Genomic DNA, 10,911 nt, shown 5'->3' with positions numbered 1-10,911 from the left:
GCCATTCCAAAGTGAAGGTCAGATAGGCCATGAACCAGCCCATTACAACAAGTTCTCCAAACCATCCAAACCTACAAGCAATGGGTAATGTCCCTTTTTGTGTCCATGACAAAAAAAAAAGGCACAAGATTTTTTATCTTAAACACAACTAATACCTAAAATAAAGTTCTCAGTTGTGATACTTCAAATAAAACAAAGAGAATTCCATAACAAATTATGAGACTACTCCAAAATTTTTCGTATGTGAAATCCACCATAAAATCATGTTCTTTCATAAAAAGATTAATGTGGAAGAAGAAGACCCACTAATGTTTCCGTCAAATGTATCCTAATGATTCCAGGGATTGCCCATTGACAGATAGTTACAACCTTCAAAAATCTTAATAGACAAAGCTCTATTTCATAAAAGAGATGCTGAAGAGGGACTGGTGGAGTAAAAAAGAGTTGTGAAAGTATGACAGTACCATGGTACATGCAGTTTTGGATGGTAGACCTCAAGCATCACCATCCATCATCTCTTCTCGTACCTTACAATATGTCCTGCCCGACAACAACATAAACAGGAACCAATCATTAAAAAGGCTTTCTCCCAATACAAGGACATCAGTTTCACTCTCCTTTGCAAGGTTCATAAAGTAGCATCAAAGTCTGAACCATATAGCCCACCTGACAAGCCTAAAGAAAAGATTTTGCATGCCATGAAAAGGGCTCAGCATGTACCTGAAAGCCAGGGATTGCTTGTTTCTTCCATCTGAACAGAACAATTTTCATCCTTATCGATTGGGCTTGAGCATCTAAATAGTGCACTAAACAAAGGACAACTCCCAAGAGTGGCATCAACTTCGGAGAAACAAGCGGAGTTCCAAGGTGAGATCTTTCTCCCAATTGCTTGAAGGGGTTACTTTGCTGCGACAACCTACATGTTCTGGAACAGGAAGATCCCTTCCTGTTACAATAATATTGAATTCTAAAAATGTGATGCCACAATAACTGATCCACAGAAGAACAGGAAGATCCCTTCCTGTTACAATAATATTGAATTCTAAAAATGTGATGCCACAATAACTGATCCACAGAGGAGAAGACTTTAGTGTTAATTCATGATTTTACTATGTGTTCACATACAGGAAGCCTCTGCAAGAAACAATGGAATAGACTACATGTTCTGGAACAAGAAGATCCCTTCCTGTTACAAAAATATTGAATTCTAAAAATGTGATGCCACATTAACTGAGCAACAAAAAGGAGTAGACTTAGTGTTAATTCATGATTTTACTCAGCTTGAGCTATGAGTCCACATATAGGCAGCCTCTGCAAAAAATGATGCAAGAAATAATGGAATACACTTAAAGTGCTGGTTCATGAATTCCCCTAAGCTTCAGTTATGAGTCCATCTACTGAGGCCTCTGCACATGAAAAATACTAGGTTCAAGAGGGCTTAGCAGATTCCAAGAAAGATACAAGATCCTCACCTAGTTGAGGCAATGCATTCTGAAAATTGAAGCAAAAAATTACATTCCATTGCAAAGCTACATGCAGTTGACAAGCATGGCTTTATTTTAACGGCAATAGTTTGCTGAGGTTTTAATGTTTGTCCAAAAGTTTTAATTATGTCCAAATACAATACAATATGAAACCTGAAAGAAGGAAAGGACAATAATTTTGGCTGAAGAGTGACTAAAAGATAGCAAGAAAAAATTTGGTTTATGGAGTAGAATGATATCAAAGACACAGGAAAACATATATTTTATTCTGCAGCTGAAATTGAGGAGAAAGAAACTGGGGGCAGAAGTTTCTAACAAGTAGTTCAATGATATTATTTAGCAAGGATAAAACGGACATTTATATGATCAGGTATATCAAGAAGAACCAAATTCATATTTTTGAGATACAAGAATTAGCAATCAAGATTGCTCGAGGCACATGTGAGATCTGACTTGACATGTCAAAGAGGTTTGAATGTGCTACAAGTAGTAAGAAAGTTTCAACTTACTTCTTGCTACTCTGAGCCAGAGCAATTCCAAGTGCAATGATGTTCATAACATCAAGTCAGTTGATGCTGGGCAAATCTCAAAAGTTGCAGAAGGCAAGACTGTGGAGTACTGATGAGGGAACTCCAACTCGGCTATTGCAGCTCAGTGCAATACCAAAACTAAGGATCGTGGGTGGCCTTTGAAAAGTATTCTGATTGACTGTATATACTATACAAGAAGGGTTGATGTATTAAGATGGTGTCGAGCATTCATCACATAAGACTATTCATACTTCATCTGGCAGACTTGGATACAAGGCAGAAGTCCACAGGGCTTCCAATAATTTGAGTGCCCAGATTTGTCCTGAATGTAATTTTGCATCATGACTAAAGTAGATTAACTTTTTTTTGAAGTAAAAAAAAGTTCACCCACATCAACCAAAGAAAATCCCAAAGTAAAAGAGAAGAGGGGGTAGGTACCACTTATAGTATTAAAATCAGTCATGTACTGCACTTGTCCAGCCAATTGTAGATTAGGGGACAACTTTCTTTTCATCTTAGCCTGGAATGTGGACCTGCAGCTAAGAAAAACTATTCCGCTCTTCGATCGAAAATATCTATGTGCGATAAAGTATATATCCGAACAACATAATTTATGCATGTATATCCATATATTTACAGAGTATGCAATATATATGATAATATGATTATGAGAAACAGCTTTTGTTGTATATACAAATATATTGAATGTGGCTGATGCCAAAAATGATACTAAAAGCAATGTGAGCAACATGCAATTGTTTCTGTTCTTGGCAGAGATAAATAAATGATGATGATGAATATGATGACACTGAGAAAACTGTTAAAATACTTTGTATATAAGTTTGACAACCAATTCAAAAAATACTGAATGGACAAAATTTTGGATTTTGCAGATGAAACTTCAACAACAGCACTATGAGTTGCCGATTGATTGAACCTGAGAATGTAATCATTGTTTAAATATAAAACAAAACTATCATATACGTATATATGATAGTAGTTAATCTGTGGATTTCTTCAAAAAATGAGTTATCCTATAAAAAAAAAGCAGGACACATTTCTAACACTGGAGTGCTCAAGACATGTCCTGTTTAAAAACCTAAGGGTGGTTTTGTGAATAGATGAATGAACTCTGCTCTTTAGTGACCATAAGACTATGGAATCTTGTACTAAATCATTCTAGTCATATTGGATGCCTGATACAAGTAGTACTTATGCACTATATAGTAGAAGCATATCTGGTTATCTATACTGGTACTAAAACTGAGTTGCAGATGAAGCTCAGAGTGAAGCAATAAACATCATAATTGGCATAGTATGTAGTCCAAACCACTTTTAAGGCATTTAAGAAATCTATCATCATGGGTATTCTCCTCCATCCGATGATTAAAAATATTCTCATCTGGTTTTACCCAACATTAAAGGATGGTTTACCGTATGTCGTCACACCTACCGCAAGGAGGATTATAATTTTGTTTCTAGCAGGTAGTCAAAGGATACGTTCCACAAATATTTGAGGTTTGCAATGCAATCGTAATCTTAAGTTTATTCAGCAAAACACTAGGTGCAAGACTATACATGAAGTTGAACGCAAACTAAAATCTTTTATTTAGAATCAAAGGTTTGGATTATTAAAATTGTCCTCCACATTTTTAAACTTATTTTAAATATAGTTGGATGTCTTTTTTGCATTTTCACTTGATTGCAATATCATGTGAATGTCTTTTTGGATGGACTTTTAGGGACTTACAAGCTCCATTATTTTTTAAAATCTCATAACTGTTCTAAAGTTTGGCGGAAAGCACCCTCTTAATACCATACAGATTTGAAGTTCCTTTTTATATAAAAAATGGAAGTTTTCTTATTTGTATAAGAAATATGGTGAAAGGTTTCCCACCTCTGCAAGATGAGTCAGTATTAATTAGTGTTTGATTTTGATTGAGATCAAGATCAACGACAAAATGCATGAAAACATGATCATGTATGTGATTCATATTTCCTTTTTGTCCATATTGCGTCAAGTATTCTTATTATCTTGATACTACTATGTATATCCATAAATGTGAGACATCACATTTATTTTTTGTAACTTATCACCTAAATAAGTTCTTCATTGAGAATAAATGAAATCAATGTATTTTTTGCTTGGGTCTTAGCATAATAATAAGTTTGGACTTTGGACTTGATTGTGCAGTCTTTACTTACACTCAATTAAATATTAATTTTGAATATTTTAATTAAATTGCATATGCAGCTGCATATGCTTGTGATTCCTTGATTGCATGCAGATCAGAACTTCTTTTGAAATTTTGATTGTTGATTGGACTAAGGCATCTTTGAAGCCTTAGTCTATGGATGGTGCAAAAAATGATACTTTCTTCTAGTTAAAGTATTTGACTATTTTCTCTTCCTTTTTTTCTCTTTATGTGAACTTGTGGGAGGTCAGCAAAAATGGCTAATGTGAGACTCTTATATTACAGAGGGCTTTTACCATAATATATCTTTAGACTGCAATATTTTGTTTGTTGTTTTTTTTTTTTTGAAGTCAAGAATGTCATGTTTACATAAACTAGCCTAACACCAGTTTAAACAAGGTACAAGATAATTTGTTGGCATGGGCTTCAACATTACAAAAAGCAGAGTTATTAGATGGACTTTACCTCAGTGAAGAAATTGCATGTTCCATCTAAGGTACCAACTAAATCTACAATTTAACAGGTGCTGTGCCATAAGGCTTATAGTTCCTTTGGTCAAACCTAGTCATAACTAAACCAAATAGATTATGAATGGGATTGCTCAAACAGAAAATTAGTGATGGCTAACATAAACTAGAATGAAACTTAAACATAATAACTGGCAAAGAGATAAAGAACCCATTGCCTTTGCCGTAAGAGTGAAACTTCCGAACATCACAATCTCCATTGGGATTACTGGTAACTCAAGTAGGCTCCTAGTTTGTGTGTCCAATGTTTGGGATGTGCCCAAATAGAACCCATCCGTGAGTATGTAATCATAAGAAATTCTTAATTATTTGACTGCTTGCATGAACTAGTTCTAAAGAATGAAATTCAAACATGATGACTGGCAAAAAGAGAAGGAACCCATCACCTTTGCTGTAAGAGTGAATCCTCCAAATATCAGAATCTTCACCAGGATTACAGGTAACTCAAGTAGGCTCCTAGTTAATTCAATGTTTGGGAACGTGTACAAATGGAACCCATCCTTGAGTAATAAAGAAATAGTTAATCATGCAAAACTAAGAAAAACTATAAATTAAAACAAGAATGCTAATACCAATTTGATACTAAGCTCATACTTATGTCATGCAACCATGATCCCCAATTAAGCTAGGAATCAGTCAAAATTTACACTGACATACTAAATCAACTACAACCCAAATGTGAAAACCAATTACCAAGGAATTTTTTTAAGGAAATTTAGTTTGTGGCATTCAACACCAACCTACCTATTTTGGTTTGTTAGCCAAACATCACCAAGAATAGGCAATTCGTCATGAGGATACTAGAACAACCCAATTCAGAAAATCAAATGCAGAGACCAACATTTGTAAGCAAGCAATTTGTGGGATGACACCCTTGTTTTTTGTTTGAAATCTCCAGCGGTTTGATATGAGGATGCCGAGATGGACGCAAGATGTTCCCATAATATAGAGTAAGAAATGCTTACTACATTCATCAATAACTAGGTGTAGTTTTGATAGAAAAAGTAAGCGAAAACTACTTAAATGGTTCGACATGTCTAAAGAAGACCTATAAACTTTCTAGTTAGACAAGATGAATCAAGATTAATGGTATTAAGAGAGGTAGACGTGATCTAAGAAACTTCATTTATAAAATAAAATAAGGTTTCATTGTTCTTAGTTTGAGCAGTAATACTTTCATAAAAAGAGCTCAGTTGTAGGAAGGGATTAAGTAGCATACACAACTAGTTGGAACATCATGGCATGTTTTTTTGTGATTGGATGTACTTTCGTTAAGTCATGGGTTATCCATCAGTGTTTTTTCTTAAAGAATGTTTTCCATTATTAAAAAGTAGACTTGATGTATATACGTTGAGAAATCTGACTCTATGATAAAAGTTTTGTCTCGATTTCATTCTATTGTAATCTGAAGATGATTCTAGTTACTTTGCCTTTAAAATAATCCTACTAGGCATTTGAATAAAAATGTCTATTCAAATTCTGGGCCACCCATATGCATGTTCCTTGTATTCTTTGGAGTAAGTCAATTCTTGCAAACTCATTGAAGCCTAGTTTGTCTTTAGGAAGAAAGAACGAAGTCCAGACAGCAACATATATACAAGGGATTAGAAGACAGGAAGCAAACCAATCAAACTGAACCTTCCTCAAGAAACAATTCAACAGTCTGCATGCCAAGGCCTTCAGCTGGGTAAATAGCAAATTGAATTGGAGAAAGAGACTTGTCAGCTGACTAGACAAAGACAAAAAAGGGAAATCAATTATGAAAAATATGAATTGAAATTGCTATATGAGGATGATCAAGTTAAAAATCAACAAGATCATTCTTATTTACCTTTGATACAACATTTGCATTTGATCTTTATTATCTGAGTCATATTATGACAATGATGTCTCTCCTATATTAAAATTGTACCTAACATACGTAAATGTAATGCCTTATTTGTTCAATGATAAACATTCTCCATCTATATAAAGCTTATGGCAGATGGAAGCTAAGTGGACTACTACAAGTCATTTTGCTAAAAGACACAACATGAACAACTATTTTTCATGGACACTGTGTCAAGACTAGTCATAGTTATTGTAGATCCACATTGAAGTGGAGTTTTCCAATTCTCCTATCGATGGCCCTCAACTGATGATATGCATCCCAACTACCAACAATGGGGGTCCCAAAATCACAGTAATCTAGACATCTACAACTATACAAGCTTTATTGTAGAAGTTAGAAGAGGAGCATATGAGTAAAATTTTCCTTTCATACCATGCTTGCTTACACACAAGTTTTATCTTAAAGAAGGTGAAAAAAAGGAAAGGCATATGATAACTATTACCACCATTAACTTATTGATCTGAAATTATGTTAGCTAAACAAAATACATGGAGAAAAAAACTATGAAGAAAAGTCCTCTTATTCTCCTCAATGATAGTGATGATGCATCATCATGAATAACTTAAAATCTCAAGACTAGAGCAATAATGGACACTCAATAAACTAATCATGCTCAGTAAATATTAGTTCACATCTCTGAGTTGTAGCAGCAAAACAAACAGAGTGGTTTTGACAAAAAGTTCCAAAAAATCTCAATAATTTGAGTTTCAATTATATATATTTCCTTTTATACTTTAAACAGTCTTATAGTAAAGGAACTTGCTAGTAGATCGCTCCTTGGTACCAAAACAACCTCATCCAGCACATTACTACATTTCCTGATAAAAGCAAAAAGAACCTAATTGCTTTCTCTTACTAGAACCCATCCCGGCAAAAAATCCAGTTGAATAATCATATCCTCCGATAGAAACCTTGTACCCAGAACCCTTCTCTAATAAACATGGACTTCGAACTTCCAAATTAGGTTTTCCTTAATCAGAATTCAAAAAGTCCAAAAAATTTCACTATAACATTGATAATCTGAGCCAACAATCTACACAGAAAAACCTGAAAATCCCAATGCCTTTGGAAGTGAACCACTCTTGCACTTCCAATTTAAAATCAATGTCAACCTAGTCCAGAAATTATTCCTCTCAATGAGTGACCAATTCTGCCACACAAACTATGTTCTCCCTAAAAACTAACCATCACCAACTCAACTAATACAACAAAAGTCCTAATATCGTCATATATATATTTTTTGGCTAAATTAAATTGATAGTGAACAATCTTAAGCAATCCAACAAACTGAAGCTACCATAGAAAGAAGAAAATACAAAAGATAACCTTACTTCCACGGGTGAAGAAAACAATAAAAATGTCTTCATCAATGGTCATGCAATGAATCATTCCTTCAACCACAAACGACAGAGAAACAAATGAATGGATGGACCACCATGACTGGACCGCAACCAGAAAAGAACCATCTTCTAAAACAACTTGTGGGGCTCTCATTGGTGTAACAGTCTGTTCTTATAGTATCACACCAGATAAAGGAGAGAGTGGTGGACAAAATAAGAAGGGAGAAAGACAGCTAGGATAAGCCAAATATCAAAGGGCATAAAGTTGCGGTTTCCACAGTGAAAAGCAACAAGATCTTCAGGCAAGAGGATAATGAACCAAGGAGAGATCATTTGGAATAAGCTATTGCAGAAATGGTACCACCACCAAATTGGAAAAAAAACAACAAAAGCTTATGTGGAGCACAGGCACCTGAATGCTTGATATGGGAAGGCATAGAAAGATCGTTCCTTTTTACTCTACTGGCTCATCTAGTTCAACAAAGGCATGTAGAATGACAAATATGAAGATGGTGAATGTAAGCGATGACACCCAGATCCAGAACATAAAAGTAGCTCAACAGTCAAGAGTTTTCATCATCATCGAGAAAAGATGTAAAAAAAGGAAAGAGATAAAGAAAACTAAAGTGTTTCATTATCGGGAAACCATAGACATTTCTATCTTTTAAACAAAGCAAAAAAACAGAAAGGGAATCTTTGAGTGCAAAGATAGTCACAGGAGAAGATAAAAATAATCGAACCTTTCAGTGCAAAGATGACCAAAAGAAAGAAATAAGGGAAGCATAATAAACAAAATAGGAAGGTAATGATGCTTACTACTCATCGCATGCCATCAAAACTGAATCTTCTTTCAACCTGGCGAAGCAACAACAAATAAAAGTGAGAAAACGGTTGCACGAAAGGGGGAAAACACAATTGGAAGGAAGAGATGCTAATGATTCATGGTGCCTCATCAAAGCTGAAGCTTTCTCCGCCCTCACGAAGCCGCCATAGAGACAAACCACCAAGGGCTCCTCTTCTCCATAAATTTGATTAGCTTACCACCAAACCCTAGTTAAAACCAGCAAGAAACAAGGGAAAGCAAAGAAACTAAAGAAACACACAGAACGGAAGAGAACAAGAAGAAAGCTAGGACTTGCCAAACAGTAGCCTCCGTTCAGGCCGCACAGACAGCTGAGTGATAAGAGTAGCGTAATGTACTATTTCTAGTTTCTTCCTCCCTCTCGATTGTTCCCTTCAATTCGGTCCGGACAGAGGCGGTCTGTACTCTCTTTCCTTCTCAAAAGTCACGTTTTTTCCTACAATTTCCCTAATCTTTAGAAAACCCAGCGGATGCAAATGGACAACACTGAAAACCCGTTACTATGAATTGCAAACAATCAAACATGAGATTTCTTGAAGCAAAAGAGAGAACGCAAGAAAGGAATCAAAGAAGCCATGGGGCACAGCACAAAAACAATTATTTGCATCATTCTTACCCTCGGAAACCATCCACCACACTTTGCCACACAAATCTGACGAGCCGACGGATAAGATCGATGCATGGAACTCCCGAGACGAGCAGACAGATAAGACCGATGCATGGGACTCCCGAGAAGAGATAGCGAGCGTTGCTCTCGAGCGACGAGAACAGGAGGATAGAACAACAAAGGTTGGATGACAGGAAGAGAAGTGAGCACGCAGCGGAAACAGCACCACGTCATGCCATTTTCCCCGATGTGTGCTCACTCTCTTCTGTCAACCCCTCCTTCGCTCCCATAAAATCTCAACCCTCAGCCCTTTACGCTGAATGCAACGCACAGAGCCCAAAACCCGATCCTCTTCGCAGCAGCTTCACCACCTCCTCCCCTCACCCCTTCCCCTTCGATATCTCTCATCCTTTCCCTTCCCTCGCTCCCCTCCTTCAAATAGACTGCTGCTTTTGTCCGGATCGTGAAGAAGAAGCAGAGATGGTGTGCGGTGACCGGACTCGCTTCTCCCCGTCTTATCATTAGCAGGTATATTGTACGATGCTGGCATCTAATTAATGCGGTTGTGTTAAGACGCTGTCGATTAGGGATTGGAGGGACGTGGCGCAAGCAGACACCTGTCTCGGTGCGACCGCTTGATTTGACAGCGAGATGGGCCCGCGTCGGGTCCCGGGATGTGAGGATGGGACTGCGTCGAGTGCGGGCGACAGGTACGAATCGCGGTCCTCATTATTTCCTGTACGCCTCGCGCTTACTTCCCTCCCCCCGACGCCACCACCGCCTCGCCCCACTGCCGCTAATAATTAGAAGCCCTAATCACCGGATTACCGTCCAACGCCTCAGCATTACCCGGGAGGAGGGGCCCGCATCTGTTCAGCTTATGGATCGTTTTGATTGGAGGTGTCATGTGGGGTCAGGGTCGACGTGGTGGATGATTGCTTTGGTTGTTGAACTCGCTATCCATTTGTCGACCCCTCCTTGTTTGACTTGATCTGCTGACTTCATGCAGTGGTGATATTAATTGAACTTGGGAATTGGAAATGGGACCTAAATGTTGGGTTGGTGACCCAATATTTATATGATATAATATAATATATATTAGCAAATTATAAATAAGTACGAAAATTACTTTTTTTTAATAATTTAATTAAAAAATCTTTACTGTTGGGTTTTTATCCGATGGTGCCCTCCATAATTAGTTTTAAAAATTATTATTTATAATCTCTATTTATTATTTATAATTTTATTTTAAAAAAAATTATTATTTCTAAATTAAAACTTTACGAATAGATGTAAATATTCTCTATCTCATCATCATCTTCTTTCTCTTTCTTCTTTTTTTTTTATCTCAAAGAATAACACGAAAGAGATAACGAGCGACGTCAGTAACAAGCATCAACGATGATAAATGATGATGATGATGATGATATCAAAAGGTATGAGATGAAATAAAAAAATTATGAGAAAGAAAAAGA

At 36.5% G+C, this 10,911-nt stretch overlaps 1 protein-coding gene across 4 annotated transcripts; it reads right to left on the bottom strand.

Moving 5' to 3' along the window:
- Positions 1 to 223: 223 nt before the first annotated feature.
- LOC135638758 (uncharacterized) lies at positions 224 to 9,899 on the bottom strand. Of its 4 annotated transcripts, XM_065152310.1 has the most exons (8): positions 9,446 to 9,897; positions 8,916 to 9,265; positions 8,784 to 8,822; positions 6,375 to 6,465; positions 5,123 to 5,236; positions 2,453 to 2,534; positions 721 to 946; positions 224 to 540 (listed from the first exon to the last, which is right to left on the bottom strand). In XM_065152310.1, exons 2-7 carry the CDS (start codon positions 8,918 to 8,920, stop codon positions 837 to 839), a joined length of 441 nt encoding a protein of 146 aa, XP_065008382.1. In that variant the 5' UTR covers positions 8,921 to 9,265; positions 9,446 to 9,897; the 3' UTR covers positions 224 to 540; positions 721 to 836. The 4 variants fall into 4 exon arrangements, with proteins under 4 accessions (XP_065008382.1, XP_065008327.1, XP_065008203.1 ...); XM_065152255.1 differs by having other exon boundaries at positions 721 to 1,406; positions 8,784 to 9,265; positions 9,446 to 9,899; XM_065152131.1 differs by having other exon boundaries at positions 8,784 to 9,265; positions 9,446 to 9,898.
- Positions 9,900 to 10,911: the final 1,012 nt, after the last annotated feature.

This window comes from Musa acuminata, chromosome BXJ1-1 (assembly GCF_036884655.1).
Source record: "Musa acuminata AAA Group cultivar baxijiao chromosome BXJ1-1, Cavendish_Baxijiao_AAA, whole genome shotgun sequence".
NCBI lineage: Eukaryota > Viridiplantae > Streptophyta > Magnoliopsida > Zingiberales > Musaceae > Musa > Musa acuminata.
Note: the sequence above shows the minus strand (reverse complement) of the source record. Positions and strands in the feature narration are given on the sequence as shown.